The following is a 21,396-nucleotide window of genomic DNA, read 5'->3' as shown; positions in this document are numbered from 1 at the left end:
GGAACACTGACAAGTCACTTCATTACACAAGTAACACGCTAAAAAGTCATATCATTATGGGTCTTTTTTGTTATTTCTAACTCCAGCGGTTATGTTAGCATTCTGAAACAATATTAATAATGAGATGAAAAACACATCTTCCGTTCAACATGTGCACGTTGTATTTTCCACAGAAGGTTAGAAGAACACATCAACTAAAATGCCAGCAGCATGAGTGCCCTGTTAATCCCACGAGACCTCTCTACAGATGGACAGGGTTAGAGTGTACACTGATATCACAAGTCAGTACGATACATGTTTGTGCAAGTAGAAATGTAATGCATGAATGCATTCCAGCTGATATTATTAATTTTTTTATTCACAGCAGGTTAGATTTAGAAATGAATCACAATTTGGGGCAACTGTTTCCCATGACAGAAAATCCTTATTGGAACTTGCATTTAGTCATTTTTATAAAGTTGGATATAATTAGAAAAAAACCTTCCAATGCAGTGGAGACTTCATCTTATGGAGTATGATGAATGGGCAGGAAAACATTTGCATATTTGGATTCAAAAACTGCTTTGTCTATGAATGGTGCTGAGTAAGTGGTGTGCAGTATTTTTGTCTGTTGCTGTTTTTAACAGCCTTTTCATTGGAAAGAGCTTCCTGTGCCTGGAAGTAACCAGCGCTGAGCTCTGAGAATGAACCACAGAATTAAAATTGGAGGCTGTAAAAACCAAATCAAAGAGGCTATAAATTTTGGTAACACTAAGAGGAACTTCAGTGTTGGCTGTTAATTCCTTTGTGTCTGCCTATATTTGTGATTAATTTAACAATGAGTAATAGTCATCAAAAACACTATGAAAAAAACAAACTAAAAGCCCTTAAGCACGGGACTTTTAATAGTTGTTATTTCATTACCATATAATCATGGCTATAAGCCTCTGAAGGTACAGTCAGATCTTTTACAAAACCTCCCCTTGATAGTCACAAAGAAGGACATAAGTGACCTTTGGAACAAACTTAAATTTACGCTTAAATTTTGGTTTTTTGCACACGCTTTTCGCTACTCCAGAATCCCACACCTCCTGCATAACAAGTCATATGTTTCACATAATGCCTGTTGATGGCATTTTAAGGCCTGTTTCAGTCATGGAGAACCACTTGATGTGAAAGCATGCAACTGCACAGTTAAATAAGCAATACAATCAAGTCGACTCTTCCGATTCCCCAAGCTGCAACAGTATGATACACCAATCGTTAAAGCAAAGTGAAGAGTCAAATGCCAGCACATAATGCACATAATCCCTTGCACAGTGGGCCACTGTCCTAAAGACGTGTTACCTGTCACACTGGATTAGAAAACATTTTGGTTGTAAGTTGTTAAATTTTTATATGTCTTTTTCTGTGCCTAAACACAACATGTTCAAGTCCATTCTTCCTTCTGGACGTCTTTAATGTGGACTACTCCAGTAAAAAAACCCCACTGTGGTTAAACACGGAGAACTATCCCAGACTGTGCAGATGTCTAATTAAGATGACTTTGTTACCAGGTGTTGTGACGTTAAGCTTCATGCTGCAATTCTGTTTATTTCCACTTATGGTTGTGGTTTATGTTTATGTTTATGTTAAATCCAATGACCTGAGTATTCTGTAATCCACCAGGATTTTTAAATCTGCATTTAAAGCTTGTTTCTGCTCTTGGCTTAGAAAAAAAAATCTATTTAATAATGTTTTACTTAAGGCCTTTGTGTGTGTTAGAATGTGTGGGTGACGTGTTTTGCATAAATCTTTTTATACTTTTCTATTTCCTGCTGCTTTGTGTGCCATTCTGCTCTTTGCCTCATCTGGTAAACCTTAAAGAACTAAAAGTGTGTCACATTTGAGTCACGGTCTTTGGTCTTTGTTCTGTATCATGTCCTTAAATGAACAGCTCTAAAATATTTCCAAGCTACATGTCAGAAACAGCAAGGGCACAAGGGATGGATGCCCTGACCATGGGATGAATATCCTTTACTGCATTTTTGGGCTATTAAATTTGCTTGTTTTCTTTTCATTTTGATACTCTGCTTTTTGTCTTTGCTTTTCTTTTCCAAAACTATTTTCATATATATACAGCTTAACTTCTTCCACCGTTGTAGTGCGTGACAAATCCGAAAGTCAACTAAAATACATTTGCAAGCCGCAGAAATTAAACTTTTGATATTACTGTCCTCAGATTAGTCACATTTCCCTCCAAATCCTTCCCCTGTCGTCGACCAACTGTGTCATGCATGGCTGCTAAAAAACTGATCTATAGCATGTTTTTCTGTCACAAAGTTTCTTTATTTTTGCACATGCTGCAGCTTTTTCTTTTAAGTTCTGCAAGCACTGTTATTTTACGAGAGCTGTTGAAATGCTCACAGAATAGAACATATCACAAAGGTTAAGCAGAGGACAGGTTTCTGTAGCTTTTCAAACATCTTGATTGCTTTTCTTATGGAGCACTATTGGCTGTTTTGATGATCCCTTAATTTTCTTTCTGATACCATTCTGATGAAATTTTTAGCTACTTTGGTTAATTTAAATATTTGGAAACTAAGTCCAGGTGTGCTTGCCTTTTGTGCAATTTAGAAAATGTCAGCATGCTATCATGCTACACTAAGATGCTAACTTCAGCTCTTTAGCAAGCTAACTAGCTGCAATGGTGATTTAGCGCTGAACAGCTCTGAGTACTCACTCAGAGCTGTTCAGATGGTTCAGATTTGTTAAGCAACAGAAAGTTGTTTAATACTTCAAGGTATGCCTCTTATGCCCGAGGGTGCACATACTAGGGGATTACTATCTGTCTGCTCAGTAATCCTGCAAAGGTAGGACACTGTTCTTTACCTCTTTTGAAAAATCCTCCTACCCAAAGGACAAAGCTCCACTTTCCATATGAGGACTCAGTTGTGTAAAACGCAGAAGCAGAACTCAGACGTAATTTCACTAAATGTTTCAGACATACATTCACTGTCATTTGGTCAATGACATGTAATGCTAATACTTCAGTAATTGCAAACACTCCCTAATGGGTGATAGATACAATCAGTTGCAATGTTTATTCTGATGATAGACCAGTACTTGGTGTCTCAGTGATGGTGTGGGCTCTGTAGAAAAGCAGCTAACCCTAGCTTTTAACAAATGGTGGTAACTGACACAAATTTCTGACTCGGTAGTAGAGTTGTTGAAATTAATTTTCTTTTGATGGATTAGCTGCTTCCTAATCCATTAACAGCCATGTTTAACACCTGAGATGTTCTTGGAATTGCCGAAATAGGAGGAGAGCTCAGGGCCTCTTATGTTATGACTGGCTTAGGAACTTCCAAATGGATAGAAAGATTAAGCCTCTACTACATTGGATGTTGACCTATAGTGTAACAGGCGTTCTTCACTGAGAGATGATCACATTATTTCATTTTCATCACAGGGCCCCTTTCATCAAATATCCCTTGGAATATATCATTCATTTTCAGATTTTACTCGTGGTTCACAAAGCCTTTAATGGTACTGCAACTGCTTGCACAAAGTGTGAGCCTCACTAATCCTAAATGTCAGTGCACATCAGTTTTATTGGTGGACAATTGAGTGGCTGTAGCTCAGGAGGAGAGCAGGTCCTCTGCTAAGTGGAAGGTTGATGGTTCCATCCTTGGTTGTTCCAGTCTGCATGCCAATTGTCATTGAGCAAGGTACTAATACCAAGTATTGCTCTTCAGTTCATCCACTGGAATGTGAATGTTGGCTAGAAATCCCATAAGCATAAAAAAAGCATATTGTATAGGGTGCTCAGGTAGAGCAGGAGCAGGCTGTTAGGTACCCGGAGGTGCGTGGACAGCGGTTAGGTCAAAACCGCCAGTCCGTTTACAATCATTCAGTCTGGTAGAAATTAGTTTCAGTTCTTTAATGTTTCATTGCACGTTGTATTTCAGTGATACACGGCACAGGACAAATTTGCAGATTGCAGTTCACGTAGTCGTGATTCAGAAGAATCAGTTGTTTTCAGAAGCGACCTCAGTCAGTCAGTCTGACAACTGAGTAATCCTTTTGGTCTCGCTCTGTCTGAAGATTTTTGTTTGAGCTTGAAAATGGTTACAAGTTAAAGCTTGACACTAGGGCAGGGCAATATGGCCAAAAATATTTATCACGATATATATTTGAAAATTTGCGATAACGATATAACTGCCGATATAATTAATGCGAGACAAAATACTTTACAACTCCACAAGTTTATTAGTGCAAAAAAAACCCATCAATGTATTTTCAGTTAAACAAGCAGCTGTTTTTTATGTGCATTAATATATAAAAATTTAACAGTGCAAATGCAAATTCCTGGCTGACAGTTCAACCAAAAGGCATTTCCAGTTGAAATTGGCCGACATATCCTCAGCATAACCATGTAAAATATCCACAAAACTTAAAAAGAGGTTATACACACACAATATGGTAATATTATATTGAACCACAGTACGTATTACGGTCGCCGTAATGCTCCGACAATTCATCAAGTGTTGTGGCTTGGTAGCTTACCGAAGTTGTACTAAAACTTATTTGACAGATTTTTGAGCACCGTGTATCATGTAAAATCAGTTCGGTAATAACGACGGCCCGCTTGCACGCTCTTGTTGTGCCTTGGTGTGTATCTGACGGGCGAAAGCCAAACCAGTTCCACACCACTTTAGTTGCGCCATTTTGTACAAACCAATTCTGGTTCATCTGTTTCATTCAACGATCCGCTTTCGTCCTTGTCACTACCCGATCCGTACCGGAAACCCAATCGGTACCCCGCATGCGCGAAAGGTGTCTACTTCCGGTCGAAGCATTTTACGATAGTTACAGGTCAGAGTATCTGTTAAGATGTTAAGAATAACAAGTATCTCTTAAAATGTTTCCGATAATGAAACATTTAATATAATGTAGACAAAAACAAAAAAATAAAAAGATAGTGACAGATCGGAACTCCCGATCCTTACTGCGCATGTGCAAAGTCGGGCTGTACAAATCGGGTCTACCCGATCCGTACCGCGCATGTGCAGGGTACGGACTGCGCTGGACTGCGCTGTGCACATTGAAGAGAACGGCAAACTCAACATCGAAGTTTACCGGAAGCCCACACACACGGACCAGTACCTCCTCTTTGACTCCCATCACCCTTTGGAACACAAACTTGGAGTAATCAGGACCCTACACCACCGGGCAGAACATGTTCCCTCTAAGCCTGAAGGGAAAAAGAAGGAACACACACATGTAAAGGAAGCACTCAAAACGTGCGGCTATCCTAAATGGGCGTTCTTAAAGTCAGCAAAGAGGCGCAGAAAAGAAGATCAGACACCAGCGAGGGAGGACAGACGCAACAACATTGTCATCCCCTATGTAGCCGGCGTATCAGAGAAACTCAGGAGAGTTTTCTCCAAGCATGACATCCCAGTGTATTTCAGACCCAGCAACATGCTCAGACACAAACTGGTTCACCCGAAAGACAAAACACCAAAACACAAACTTAACAATGTGGTGTATGCTGTACAGTGCAGCGAGGAATGCTCAGACCTCTACATTGGAGAGACCAAACAGCCACTTCACAAGCGCATGGCACAACACAGAAGAGCCACCTCCACAGGACAAGACTCAGCAGTCCATCTGCATCTTAAGGATAAAGGACACTCTTTCGAGGATGCCAATGTTCACATTTTGGACAGAGAGGACAGATGGTTTGAAAGAGGAGTGAAAGAAGCCATCTATGTCCACTGTGAGCGACCATCTTTGAAAAGAGGCGGGGGTTTACGACACCAACTCTCTGCCATCTATAATCCAGTTTTGAGATCCCTTCCCAGACGCCTTAACGCCCACTCACATCCTGGGCCAGCTGACCTCAGGAATTCGCATGATAAGGTGGGGCCAGGTTTCACAATGAACTCACCCGAAACTCTGGCTGATTGGGACCCACACCCAGTTTCCCACCTTGGCTCAGGCGATTAGAGGATCGTCAGGGGGTCCTTTTGTCCCTCTGTGGGGGGTCGCTCCCACTGGGTTTATGTCTGGGACTCTCCACCATTTGACCTTAGAACTGAAGAAGCTTCTCGGATGAGAGGTGAAACGTCTTCAAGCAACTTAAAGAAGTCCAGACGCTTTTCTTTGCAAGCTCCTTTGACTGCAGGGGTTTTCTTCTTCTTCTGTTCGTTTAATGGCAGTTTACTCCCCAGTGTAAGAGGATACTGCCACCTGGTGACTGAACGAATGAACCCTATTGTAAACTGAATTAGCGTCATTACAAACGTGTATTGAATTTGATTTAGTGATAGTCGAGTGTGTTTATGCTTGTCTGTGTGGAGAGGATTGTTGGAATAGTTATGATGATGTCCGCTATCACTGTCAATTGCCAGTAAACACTTCATCTGGCTGCTGAATCTTCACGTGACATATTACAAAGTCTGTATTATTAACTCTGTCATTAGGCACCATTCTTCTTATTTTATGGCGCTGTTGATCAATCGGGGGACGCTCTCTGTTGAGGAGAACAGCAAAAATTTGTTGCGGATACGGATTATCCATTGTTTAAATGTCCCGGTAGTCGAAAAGGAGGCAGAGCTGTTGAGAAATGCTAAGAGCTAACTGGGCGCTAACCGTGTCAATATATAATATATAATATATATAATATATATATAATATATTGAATGTCGCAATGTTGGCAAAGAGAGGAAGTGACGTAAGATTTGCGCATGCGGGGTACCGATCGGGTTTCTGGTACGGATCGGGTAGCGACAGTCCTTCTAATTCTCCGTCGTCGCCATGCTTTTTCTGCCATGTGCGTATGAAAACAAAGGCACTGCGCATGCACGTTTTACCCATATTCTATCACGATATTTCAGTCTCATACAGAGATGACAGTCAAGACAACTCTTTATGGAAGTATGGGAATGTTCACAATAATCTTGATATTAAACAGTGATTTAGGAGTCGTGCACTCTGAGATCTCAGATGTTGACTATTCTAAAACTTTAAATTATGCAAAAGAAATGGGTGCAGCTGGCAAATGTCTATAGTTTATGAATGCAAATTAACAAGTAGAATGAGCTTGTGCTTTGCCACACTGAGGGAAAGTATCCTTTCAGAGCACAGAGGGTCACAGAGAGTCGTTATTACGTTAACTGGAGAGGTATGGTATCGGTGCGTTGGTGGTTCTTTGTGTCTGGGGGTGGGCGTCCGGGTACACACCGGCTCACTCCTTGGCGGCCGCTTATCGGGGCCTGGAGCCTGGGGCTCGCTCGGGCCACTTCGGAGGTGGGGTGCCCCCGGCCTCTCGGCCTGGGGCTCGGTCACTCAGGCACGGCTGGCTGCCGGCGGAGCTCACGGGCGCGTCACTGCAACTCCCCTTGGCTTCTGCTCAGTGGCTGCTGAGTGAGCCCTCATCTGGGACTCTCCTCAGCTCTTACTGGGACAGTGGCGCGGCTGCCCCTCTGTTGGTCTTCCTTGGTCTCTTGTGTTCTGGGGGCCTCTGGATGTCTGGAGTTTTGATCTCCTCCATACCTGCTTCATGCCCTGGGGACGGGGCTGTGGCTCCCCACACTCCCTAGCAGATCGTTACATGGAGAAACCTTTGGAATGCGAGCATGCTGATCCACACAGGTATGCACACAGGTGTACACACGGGTATTCACAGACGCGGACTACAGCTTTCTTGGCTGCTGCCTCAAAGCACATTGTGCGCTGTCTATCTTGCGTGCTGCACAATATCGTTTATTATTTAGTATCTACTGATATCTACTGCTAGCTAGTTTATTGTGATGGTGCTGTTTTTTTTATTATGTTGCTCTTTGTTGTTTGCTTTCTCTTCTGTTTTTTTTCTCCATACAGGTGACCCAGGTGTTTTGTTTGTTTGTTTGTTTGTTTTTCTTTCTTCCCCCCCCTTCTCACTGTCTCTTCTCCCCTTTGGTTTTCTTTCTCTCCCTCTCTTTCTTTCATTCTTTCTCCCTGTCCTATCCCCCAGTCATGTCTGTCCCGTTTGTAGCAACTGAAAATAAAATAAATTCATAATTATAATAAAGGTCAATCAAATGGACCAATATGGCAAGGCCATGATGATCCACTTGGTAAAATAAATCCGCTTGGCATCTTTCTTGGCCTTAAGACAACAATTCTGATGGCTAAAGATCCAAATGGGACACAAAAAAAAACAAAACAAAAAAAAACAAAACTGGAGAGGTATGAAAGATTTCCTCTGTCCTTATTACAGGGTTGAAGAATCCCGCTAATGACATTCTGGTTGACTAGAAGGTTGTGAAAGAGGTAAGAGGTGTTGCCCAGGATGTCAAGTGATTTGTTCAACATCTTTTGCTCAGTAACTAACTGTAGGGGCTTCAGGTTAGTCCCTAGCAGCGAGCCAGCCTTCAAAATCAGTGTGTTAAGCTTCCATAGCTACAAAGAAACTTGCACCAGCAGTCTAACAACAGGTGTGAACATTTTACTGTATACATTAAATGATCTAAGCTTCATCGGGAAGTAAAATATGCTCTGTCTTTTCCTGTAGAGAGGCTCAGTGTTACACTTGTGGTGAACAGCCAGGTATCTGGTGCTCTGCCCACTGGTTCCCTGTACTTTATCTTCTTCTCACCACTGAAAAAACCAAAAAACTGTAGCATCACCTGAGAATTTAAATCAAAGTTATACTGGATGTCGCCACTGTACAGGGTAAAGAGAAAGAAATAATTACACAGCCTCCTGAGGGGCCCTGATCACTGCCGACACGCTTCCATTCTGTCCTCCATTCAGATGTTAATGCAACCAATCTATAATCATTGAGGGCAAATGGAGTCAGAATGTTTTCTATAATCCTTCTGCCTACACTTGACACACATATGATTAACCGATGAGAAATAATCTGATCAGAAAGATGACGTTGTTGGAGACGAAGATGCTTATATTTACAGAGCAGCAAGCAGAGCTGTGATGAAATTTGACCACAGTGTGCAGATGAAAGGCAGTGGGTGGTGCAGATTTGTACCCTTGATGTGACATGGTTATTAAAAAATGAACAGTTTATACCGGCTTTTAAAAGCTTAATAGGACACAGGCTCAAGGGGATTATCCAGCAGCTGCTGAAGGCCAAAGAGAAAAGCAGAAATTAACTTCTGCATGTGAGAGAACTGCACCAATCAGCTGCACAGCAGCCTCACAATTACATGAGACACACACACATTCCTCCATCGTTTTCACCTCGCATGCTATAACCAAGGACTTAAAGCTAATTCCATGAAGTTATTTGTGTCATTTAACTCTGTTTCCTCACCGAGAGCCTCTGTCACTGTGTTGCACATAGAATTAAATTAAATTATTTCTATTAAAAATTGATAATAGTTAAAGGTTAACCTTCCACTGTACTTTTATTTTAAACATCAGTGAACTTTTCCCTTCTTCTCCTGTCTTCTCTTGGGTGGGCACCGAATGCCATTTCATATGTACTAAGTGAGACAAGATCATTCGCCGTCTTGCCTCAGTGCTTTTAATTTGTAGTACATTGTCTGGCACACACACATATAATATAACATTCCGCTTTATTTATTTTATTATTTCTTTATTAAAGACTGCTGCCAATTTACTCCAATGGAAGTCAGTGAAATAAGATATTACAGGGACTATCAGGAGGATCTTCAGAGTGTGATTTAAACATGTGAAATGATAAGGTACATGAATTTGGCTTCTCAAAAGCAGCCAGGCATCAAAATGAATGCTTAATTTCCAATACAAGGCAAGTATGGCTCCAGTGTAGTCTGTGGGGCAGACAGCATTGGTTTCATTTCACCTCTTGACTTATATTTTGCCTGGTACAGGTTCTCATGCTTCACTGCATGTAATAACTGTGCATTTACACTTCGTTTGATAAAATATTGGCAAAACTGATAACTTTGCCTCACATCTAGAAGGTTTGAGTGCACTGGCTGGCTGGAGCCTTTCTGTGCAGCGATTGAATGCTCTCCCCATGGCTGTGTGGGATCCCTCATGGTACACTGGCTTTCTCCCACAGTTCAAAGACATGCATGTTAGGTTAACTGGCAATTCTAAAATTCCTGTAGGCGTGAATGTGACGCCTCGGTGAAAGCGAAAGTGTCGGCTCTGCAGATTGGAGACCTATCCAGGGTTTACACCACCTCTCACCACATGATCGTTGGGATAGGTTCCAGCAAATGGATGAGGCAAAACGATGGATGGATAAATGGATGGATGAATCACAAAAAGCTTGTTAAGCAGCATAGACACCAAAATAATCATCTGAGCCTATTGTAAGCTTGTATATGCAGTGAGTACTTGAACTCATAAAACCCCTCATGTGTTTACATTAAGCTCAATTGTTTGCTTGGCTTTAAATTCAGAAGCAAGAGTCCCAAGATACATATATGTAAATACACAAACTTCTATCAACTTGTCAACAGATCTTAACACTTTGACAGAAATAAGGGAGGTATAAACAGAACACTCACACCAGCTTGAGAATTTCCAGATGTAAAACTTTTTTGTGTTGAACAAACCAATCTCGTTGCATTTGAAATCCATTTACACATCTCCTCCTCCAACACATACAAATATAACTCTGCAGCTAATGAGACCACCATGTTCATGTGGTTGTTGACACTTATGTAAGCCACCAGAGATTCGAATATGGTGAGAACGTGCACAGGAATACAGACACTACATGCTAAAGTGTTGTATTATATATGTTGTATAAATCTATCTAGCCAGCCATATACTCGTTGGATCACGATTACTGTGTTTATTAAAGCAAGTTTGCCATTTGGGGAAATGCAATTATTTGCTTTCTTGGTGATATTTTAACTTAACGTAGCACAAAGAGGGAAAAGAGGGAAACGGCATCAATGCTCTGTACAACAGGGAACAAATTCAGACACCAGCACTGTTAACCTGACTTGCCATCTTTGCAAACAATTTAAGTGTAATATCACAACCGTGTGCAGGGAGCTTGTTATCTTGTTGCCTTGTAAACAATTACTTTGAAGATGGGGCCCAGATCTGTGACTTTGTTGCATCAAGACAGCAATCGAACTGGAGTAGGACGGAGTCAGTCTGCTATCAGTCTGCTATCAGTTTGCAGTTAAATGGGGTCAAGCTGGCAATTACATACAATCTGTTTGTGATAATATGGCCATTATCTGTGATAAATCAGCAAAAACTGCAAATCTGTCGCTCTCTGCTGCAAATCTTTTGCCATCTGTAAACAAAGAGATTCAAATTTGAGACAGAATTTCAGAACCAAATAGTAACATTGTCCCTGCAAGACAGCAATTTAACTGCAAAAAGTTATAGGTGCTCTGCAGTTTGGCTTTTATATAAGGATATAGCAAATCAGCTGGAAAGCAGAAGGGTTGGAGATGCCACGCAGACGAGTTGCATTAATCGCTCTATACTGATGCAGAGTGATCTTGTTGGGAATCTGTTTGCATTTCTTTGGCAGTCTGTCTGAAAGTGATTGCAGTCAGGCTCCCATTATTTTTAAACAGGTTACATCCCACCAGACGACCTGCGCAATTGCCTTGTCATCAAAAGTGGTAACCACTGATTTTTTTTCCCAGTCACAAGGAGGTTGGTGTCCCAGTTTTACTTTCTGTCACTGTGCCATTAGTCAACTACCTCCTATAGCTGTCTATTAACTGGTTGTTTATTTACACTTAGATGTGATAGTGGTATTAATCGCCCCTCGTATTTCTTGAGAGAAACTGTAAAAAAAAGTGCATTTTGCAAAAGACGGAACTTTTAAGTTTGAGTAAAATTTTCCGATAGTTCTCAAGAAAACAGTTTGGTTTGGTTTTAGGAAGCTAGAACTGCTTCATTAATTCTGGCCATTAAGTCTGGTCATTTTATCCTTTGTGGTAAGTGACTGTGTCCCACCAGTGTGGTATTATTGGGCTGAGCCATGTTGCTGAACAGTCTTAAACCAGTTGAGACATTTAAATAAACAGTTACAGCTTTCATTCTTATAAGAACTGGTTTCTATTTCTTTATCCCAGTTCAGGTCTTTCTACCCTTAGGTTGCTTTGTCAGGGCAGGCAGTAATGACAACTGTAGCAGAAATAAAATTAACTTTGCTATTGTTTCACATTAATTTTTTGTCTATTAGAAAGGTAGAACGATGCATGTTTATATAAAGTACTGTCAAAATGTACCCTCTGATTCTCGCTCTGTCTGAGGTTTCCACCTAAGCTGGGTGCCTCATTTGTTACATATCACTCCTCTTCGCAGATCAACACACAGAAGCTGAAAGCGTGACAATGAGAACGCTGAGAAACAAAGGGTGAAAAAAATGATGTAAAGGTAGGTGGGAAAACACACATATGACCTCAGTGGAACAGGCTCTAAAGAAAAGTTTTGCTTAACTGTGCCCTCAGCTTACTAGTTTCAGAAAAAGAAAATCAAAAGCTGAACCAGAAAAGGATGACTCATCTGAACACTCAGCTAGTTTATTCTTCTCGGCAAGGGAACATCAAATGATTCATCCACAACACTTCAGTTTGTATGAAGGTCAATGAGGATGATTTTATCATATTACATGGAGGATGTCTTATTTGTTTCCCTCCCGTTTCTTTATGTCTGTTCACAGACATAAAACAGGTGTTGATAAATGAGGAGATCTAATGTGTGAGTCAGAGTGCACTTCTGCATAATTTTTTTTTATAACAAATGGAGTTGATAAGTGACAAGAACGAATAATAAAGATGAATAATTCAATCAGATTAAAGAAGAACAGGAAAGTGTTAATGAGGATAATAATCTTACAGCTGCAAGTAGCATCTCAGCCATTAGACTTTGTTCTGGACAAAGTCAAACAAAAAAGAATAGAGTTTAATTTTTATCACACTTGCACTAATATGCAAGTTGTCCAGGTGATGTACAAACGACACTCACTGTGACCTGTAGGCTGACAGAGAAATGCCACAGTGATGCACGAACACCAGTGTTACCCCCATATTCAAAATACACAGAAGGTGCAGTTGGTTTCTTTCAGAGATGCAAGGACAACAAACTCTTTTTTTTATGCATACAAGATAGTGAAAGCTCTTTGCCACTGGAAAGAAATACAGGTAATAAACGTAAAATGAGCTGCTGTCCACCCAGCTTTACTTGACATATTGTACCTTACCAAACAAAAGCAGGTGCAACAGGTATATATAACAAAACAAAGTTATAAGTTCATCAGATAACAGAACAATGATCGCTTCTCTCTTTTACTCATCTCCAAAATTTTCCTAGTAACCACTTCGACTGCTCACTTGTATCAGGGACAAAAGCTCTTGATAGCTTTAGCTTCGTCCACTTTTCCTGTGTTAGCTTCTTTAAAATGTCCATGTTCAGCTCAACGACGGGTTTTAAGTGTTTGATTAGTCTTGCTGGACCACCTGCGGTTTACTTGACAAACTTTGTGTCTTCACTCACAGTGAAAAACGCTGATCATCCGCTGATTCAGATCCCGTGATGGTCAACCGGTGCACCTCTAGTTTGTAGCAATTCTAAGACACATTTTTCACTGGTATCTCATCACATATGCCATACTTTGTTAAGGCCCCCTTGTTGTTACATTTTAAAGTATCGTGTAAGTATCTTATTTGTAAGGCACCCCACCCAACAGCAGATTATTGAATATATAAAATGTAATTAACTTCTAGCAGTTTTTTTTTGTCTCAAAACCATTACAATAATATATTGTGATAGAGAGTTTGTGTAAAGGATGTTCTCAGATTCCTCCACAGACAGGGTGATGTGACTGGACTGCTGAGAGCGAGCTGTGAGAAGGAACATGATGGAGAAGAAAGGATTAGACCACTCTGTATTTCATAATCTCCAATCTAAGATGACTTGGTGGGAAAGTTGTTGTAGCTCAGTGGGAGGATTAGAAAAGAGATGTGTCACTATTGCCTCTTCGCTTTCTCCATTTCGGGCACTCTGTTTCTGGATCTCCTACTGTTGACCTCTGAGGTCGTTGTCTCAGTAAGCTTCAGTGAGTCAGTGGTTGTTGAAAGTAGGTGTCACTGAGCAGAAGGGCCTAACAATAGTGAAAATATTCTTACGACAACAGAGAACTTTGTCTTTCCAAATGCTTAAAACTAAATGAATCTATCCAGCCACGGGACACTTAAGTGGGGATGTTTCTAGGAAATCAAAATACATAATAAAAAAATTATATTATTGGAAAATCTTAAATAATAATAATAATAATATGTCTGTGAAGGTTCTCTAATAGTAATAATAACAATGTAGAAGACATTGAGAGAGATTTTCAGGCTTAATTGCAGCCTTATATCTTATTGCTGATTTATTCTGCAAAAAAACACAATTTTGTTGCATAATAGTTTTGCATAGTTGAAAAAAATTACTTATGCATGTTTTATAGTCAAAATGTAAAGTACCTAGGGCAAACATTTTCATTATGTGTCACTTTTCATAATCATGCATGTTGTATCATTGCCATAATAATATAATTCATAATAATAATGTAACTTATCTGCGAAATTATCACTAATTGTTTAGTTCCTTTTGTGTTCCCCTCTTGTCCTTCGGTCCTTCCGTTGTGTTAGTTACTACCTCACCAGATCTTGTTGTCATGTCCTGACTGTGTCTTGCCCTGTGGTCGGGTAGACCTCTAGAACTGATTTTTGGACTTTTCTGTGCTCCTTTGTTTCTTCTTCTCAGTCACAGAACAGAGCAGGACAGCATGTCAGAAAATCCCCGAGGTAGCCTTTCTACCTGTTGCTCACTGTTCAGTTGTTTCATTTGTAACCACCTTGTTATTACAGCCGCTTTAATCTGCAAAGTTTGACAAGGCAAACCAAATGGCGAGATTATTTTCTGTTTATTAAAATGTAAATCAGCTGAGGATGCAGCTGTGAAATTTCAGGGAAGCAGCGACATTAAAATCCTTCATATGGCATTAAGAGGTCAGGTTTATATAATGCAGCACTATGAGATAATACCATGTATACGATTTCATAGCTGCTTGTGTCCACTATAAAGGAGGGGAGAAACAGTGCAAATGTGCCAGGTGACCAGATTGAGTCCATCAGTGCACTGTAGTGCAGATATGTAGCTAAGATTCACTCTAATGGAGCAGATCAAAATTACTTATGCCCATCTAAACATAAAAAATCGCTAGTTAACAAAGACTACCACTTACAGACATGACTGATTTGCATTAATCTTAGTGCAGGAGAACAAATATAACACATATCAAAGGAACACAATAACAATTTGGTGCTTGTCTGCCTTCTGAAAGATGCCCACTTACATGCTGATACACAGTTTCAAACAATAAGTCAGAGATGGCTTGGCAGCCCTGTGCCCCTGCTGAGCTCGCCAGACTCCTAGACCACTGAGAGTACAGGGGAAATTCAAAAAAGGCTCAGCCTAATGAAAATATAATCTGATGCAATGTAAGCTGCAGCGAACACAGAGCCGATAGTGCCCGGGGTTAACTGTCAGTGGATGAAATCAGACTGATGTTTCACTCTGGTATAAAACTGTTTCAGCAAGTGCTCAAACTATGCTGCTGTGAACTCTCTCAAACAAACCCACTCATGCAGAGCCAGTTTATAATATCTTGCTCTGACTGTAAATTGGCATATTTAGCAAAAATGCGAGCGCACACCTTTAAGTACAATCAACCGATTTGTGTCTTGTGTGGTTTGTTGTGTCAGCTGGTAATCAGTCACCTGAGAGAGTGACAGTGGGAGCAGCTCAGAGAAGCAATTTAGTCAGAACGACCGCGTTGGAAGTGATAAATGCCAGTAACATGCAGTGATTGATATAAGGGCCACCAGCTGGCTGCGAGACCCTTGTTTCAACCCTGGGGGTGTTGGCACTTCATCTAAGTGTTGCAGAAAAGAAGAAGATTTCTAAGATAAGTAAAGTGGGGAAAAAAATCAACAATTTCAACAACATTTAGATGCATTTTTGGCATTCTTACACATAACAAGTCCGACTGACTTTGATGCTGCCCTGATTATTTATTTCAGATGTTTTTTTTTGTTTGTTTTTTACAGATACAGCAGTTAGGGCCTTCAAATAATGAATTTTGATGTCATTCTGATGTCATAGAAGTCACCATGAGCTGATATGAACCAACAGTTCTGGTGACAGAGGCAGAGATGATTAGCAGTCTTGCTTTTATGGAAAACTTTAAAATCAATTAAACGGCTTTCAGTTAGCTAAAAACAAAAAGACAGACAAAAAGCATTCAGCTGCAATAACACACACTAAAAAGTGCCAAATAAACACTCACATCTATTCCTCAGAAGCTGAACTAAACAGTATGTCTGTGGTTGCTGGTTTTGGTGTGTTCCATCCAAAGATACAATATGGTGGCTTTACGTAGCTTTGCTTTATTTTTTAAAAGGTTTACAATCTATATTAGTTTTCGTCTATGAGTTTCATGGTAAGATGCTAACCTCTGACCTTCATTTATCTCCTGTGCCATCTGCTACAGATGATGCAAACAGCACTTTGGTGGCTGTAGCTATAAACCCTGCTGGTGCAGTAAGATTTGACTGGTTTGATAACAATTGCAGTACACACAGAATTTAACGATATGTAAGCGACACGATGATAATATAGTCGTTCTGTCATGTTACGGTTAATGTTGAGAGACAGTTGATGTCTGTTTATATTTGCTTAGACCTTCTGTGAGTTTTGCCTCGTTACGTAAGTGAATATTTTCAGTCTACTTTTATTTATTATCAGCTATAATTTAAGGAGTACATACATGTTAAAGCATCAGTGACAATAAACCTGTCATAACTATAATTCTGAATGGAGCCATATTGAGTTCCTTTAATTGAGATAATTTCATTACATTTACTTTGGAACACATTTACAGGCATTTATTTACATGAAAATTTGAGTTATGAATGTAATTTACATTTGTTACAGACAGAGCTAAAAGAGGGTTCATCAGTAATGAGCTCAAAATCTACAAATATTTCTGCACAATATAAGAAAATTAAGTATTTTTAAACCTGCAGCAGGAGCGATTCATCTAAAAATAGCTTCCTCATCTCACCTCAGCCCCCCTGGTGATCTTATTGATTAGAACGCATTAATTCTGATTGCCAGTGGTCAGTATGAGGGCTCCAGGGAGCTCATCAATCCATCCACTTGTTCTCACTTTAAACTCGCCACAACTATAATGAGATGGTATTTATTTACTTCCAGGTGATGTCCTGGCTTGGACAGTCGTTATTGTATATAGTGTGGCTCCATAAAAGTCCAGTGTGCACCCTGAATGCCACCTCATTATTTACCCCTGTGGTGCGATGGTGTCGCTCACATCATGACCTTTAAAAAGCAAAAGGTCACCGTCCCTCTAGTGCACAGGGAGTTAAAATTCTAGCAAAGGCAGGATCTGCTTTGCTTATTTGTATATATATATATATATATATATATGGATTCATGAGTCTTACAATAAGTTGAGAAAAACAAGCAATTCACAGCTCTGGGGAATATACCTTCACCTTCTACTGTCAAACTGCGTTTTTATATAAGTGGATATGGCATGAATGGGTGGAATGCTGATATAAGCCTTTGCTTTTAAACAGTGAATGATGAATGAATACAGATTAAAACAGATGAAAGTAACTTTGGACAGTGTACACAGATCTTTGAAGACTAAAGCCATTTTTTGTGTGAAGCAGTTTTCGATGTAAAGGGTTTTTTTTTTAGTTATTTTTCCAATGAAGAATATGACAGCTATGATATATATTTTTTAATTTGAAAACAAAAAATCATTTCCCCCCACTTGTTGTTGTGTTCACCTCTAATTATGTGGAAAAAATTAAGATTAATCTCAAATCTCATCATAAATATCTTCCCAGGTATCGAAAAACACACATAATAGTATTTGTATAAAACATGTAGCCAGTGAATATGGCTTAGAGATTATCTTGATGCTCAGCTCTTAGAAAATGGAGAAACAAACTGAGTTTACACTCAGTCATAGTGTATAGAGAATAGAAATAAACTGTTCTTGTAATCCAATTTTCTCCCCTAATCTTTTGAAGCAACAGGCCTTGAGTGGAGTGCCAAATCAGCCCAGATGTATAAATCAGAATGAAATCCTCATGTGGGTTATTTTCTTCCTATTACACATCAGGGTTGTTGTCTATAATCGTTTAACAAAACCCATTATGTGACTTTTAAAAGAACAAGTATATTTAAGACAAAGACTCTGAATAGGGCCATACCAAATTAAATTAACAGAATTCATCAAAATAAGGAGCCACAGTGATATTGCTCTGTATAAATGACAGGTGTCATATTTAAAGGAAATAATCAAAACACACTAAGATAATTTAGGTCTAAATGACTGAAACTCAAATGGCGCAGATACAGTCTTAACATATTGTCAAATATTTAAAAAACCCTCACATAATTAAAAAGATAATTTAATACATAATTGGTGGATGGCTCCCTGATGACGGTGCACACGTGAACACAAACACAGTGGGAGAAAATTGTTACAACCAAGGCTGCAACTTAAAATTATTGCCATGAATAATTAATGTCCAAAAATGGGGAAAAATACCAACTGTGACCAGTGGTCAGCATTCTTGTAGTGTTTGTACCGGTAACATATTTTTTAAAAAAAAGGAAATGAATCATTTCAGCAAATAGAAAATGTTAAAATAAAAACCCAGTCTGCATTTAAACACTCAGAGACATACACTTGCAAGCTTATGAAAGGCTGACATTGCCCCCTGGGTAAGATGTTCCTGATGGGAAAAGAAAGGCTGTTTTTTCTGGCTGCACTCAAGTCTTCTGGGACCATTTATTTTTTGTAGAACCTTTTGTATATATCTACAGTTGCAGGATGAATTGGACCACATTTGAGTCACATATATCACTGAGCTTCTGACTAAACCAGCCTTTTTATTTTTTTCGAAAAGCAGCAGCCAATCAGCTAAAAAGAAGCAAATTTCTGAACTATTTAAGCAGATGAAGGTTTACATATGAAATTCAGGAGGTGAAACGCATCAGAGCAAAGTGAAGGTGTAGCAGACTGATCTCAGACACCTCCACTTGGACTTAATTTAGTCCTATTCAGATTACAGTTACTATCTGAAAGGTCTCATGCAAATACAACAAATGACTCCGATTTATGCGTTTCTGCATTGACATCATTTTGTTTCTCTAACTTTCATTAACTGACATGTGCGCGTTCCCTTCCAGCACCCACGCTGAGACTGATGCATCGAGGTCCACGCACTCACACACACATACACACTCCCTTCTCATCACTCGGCAGCAGGTTTCGTCACTCACCCTGGCTGTTGGGTCCCCCCTCTCCCTCCTCGCAGTCCGTCATATTGTTTAGCATCCTCTGTCCTCTTCAGGCTGAGCGCACTGAGCGGCACCGCTCTTGAGCTTGTTGCTGAGTAAAAAGCTCTGGGTGGGCAGCAGCCAAAGACAAGTTGCGCTTTACTCGTGCGTCTCGCAGCTCCTGTCCTCCTGCCTCTGGCTGCACAAGAGAAAGGAAAGCTGTGTATGTGTATTCTTTTAACTTGCGTGACTTCCTCTGTCTCTCTTTGGGAAGAGGATAGAGAGACTGAGAGCGGCCGCAGGGTAGAGCTGATGATAGTGCTCGGTGTCACTCACATGCATGCTCTCTCTGTCTCTGCACACCACTCACCCCCCCCCCCCCCAAGTCAGTTTAAGCCTGATGAATACATTCATCATGTATTCAGAAGGTATTATCCTTCTCTCCCTCCCTCCCTTTTCTCTCCCTCACCCACAGTCATCATCATCCATCTCATCACGAGAGAGACGGACGGAGAGGGATTGAGAGACAGAGAGGATGCACATCAGATGACAAAGTATTGCCTCCTGAGATTAAGCATTGCTTTTGATGTTCTTTTTAGACAGAAGTCAAGATTGCATTACTGTCTGTTTGTTGCTCTTTTGTTACAGTTCCCCTTGCAACGTTTTGAAATATTTACCTATGTGGTCGTAGCCCATTATTTGTATGGGAGCTACAGGCTGCACTTGCATATCTCTAAACTTAAATCTGTTTCCACACAGGCTGAACTATCCTAGGGTGCCAAAAGACTTTTTGTCTCCTAGAAAACTGTGGAAGATATACTATTGCAAAAGTTTTTCTATATATTTTGTTCTGCTGAAAATGGTCTAAGGAAATGTATGGGTAGTAATAAAAACACCCTTTTTTAAGAGGTTTATCTACTTATGTTTTAACCTCTAATAGACCATTTATGTCAATTATATTTAAATGTATTCCAACTTTACCAAGTCTGGGCCCTTCTGGTTAGGAATCACATTTCAGTTTGCTATTATCATGCTGTGGTCACTCCATGTTTCAGCGAAATGACAATTTTTTGAGGAATGCAAAATAACACGGCCGCAGACAGAAATATTTAAGAATAGAACGGCTTGGTTGTGGCAGAGGAGGAAAAAAGGATGACAGCTAATCAAGAAAATATACAAATGATAAAGTGAGTGATGTAAAGAATCACAGTGAAAATGAAGCAATTAAGGAAGACACTAACAAAAAAATGCATGATGTTGATGGTCAAAACTAAAAAAGAAAATCCAAATCTGTGGCTTCATTGATGATATATTCTAATCTGAACTGTGTATAATATCCTGTACTGAAATTTAGAGAGCATCACTAATCCACACCACCTGCCTGGCATGGCGAAAAACACAACTGGCATTTAATGGATGAAATGAAGAGAGAAAGGCTTTTTTTTTTTTTAAAGTACTCTTGACATTATGTCACTGTGAACTGTGTGTTCAACTCTGGTAAGATGATCTCTGAGGTTTGGCAGATGTTCAGAGAGACTTGATCCTGACAACAGTATCCAGAAAACAGCTACACATTACATCATGTTCACTCTGGCTCATCTGATATTTAAATGAAAAAAAAAAAAAAAAATCAAACTCCACCATGACTAAAAGATGAGAAAAAGAAAATTTGAATGTTGGAAAAATCAAGTGGTGGAGTGAATAATAATGTTGCAAGCATGAGAGAGAGCATGCTTAAAACACATGGGGTTATATTAGATTATAAACACAGAAATGATAAAAGATGGATGAAACTTTCATGTCTAAAAAATGAAACCAACATGAAAGTGCGTTGGACTTGCAGCCATCAGCAGTTGAAACTGCTGATTGCAATAAATGATCATATAGAAGTCTATGGAAAAAAAGCCCTCTGCTCTGTAAACACTTAGGCCTCAGCCACACAGGTCTTCTGGTCGCTAAGGAAAGACGTGGATCCCAGTCGGTGACTCGTTGCTGAAGGTTGCTGACTGTTGCCAGATGAAATCCTTTGCAAAACCATCTTTATGATCTCTTTTTGCTACTAACAGATTGTCGCAGGCACATTTTCAGAGA

General features: G+C 39.8%; 1 protein-coding gene across 1 annotated transcript in view; it reads right to left on the bottom strand.

Moving 5' to 3' along the window:
• slc12a5b (solute carrier family 12 member 5b) overlaps nt 1–19,641 on the bottom strand; it is a 40,780-nt gene extending 21,139 nt beyond the window's left edge. The window contains exon 1 of the mRNA XM_085258548.1: nt 19,309–19,641. Within this exon, the coding sequence (XP_085114674.1) occupies nt 19,309–19,363 (55 nt within the window). The 5' untranslated portion in view covers nt 19,364–19,641. The remainder of the gene's footprint in view (nt 1–19,308) is intronic.
• Between the last annotated feature and the right edge of the window lie 1,755 nt (nt 19,642–21,396).

Source organism: Mchenga conophoros, linkage group LG20, assembly GCF_057382185.1.
Source record: "Mchenga conophoros isolate Kocher_MC1m ecotype Shallow Benthic linkage group LG20, M_conophoros_male_GT1.1, whole genome shotgun sequence".
Taxonomy (NCBI): domain Eukaryota; kingdom Metazoa; phylum Chordata; class Actinopteri; order Cichliformes; family Cichlidae; genus Mchenga; species Mchenga conophoros.
Note: the sequence above shows the minus strand (reverse complement) of the source record. Positions and strands in the feature narration are given on the sequence as shown.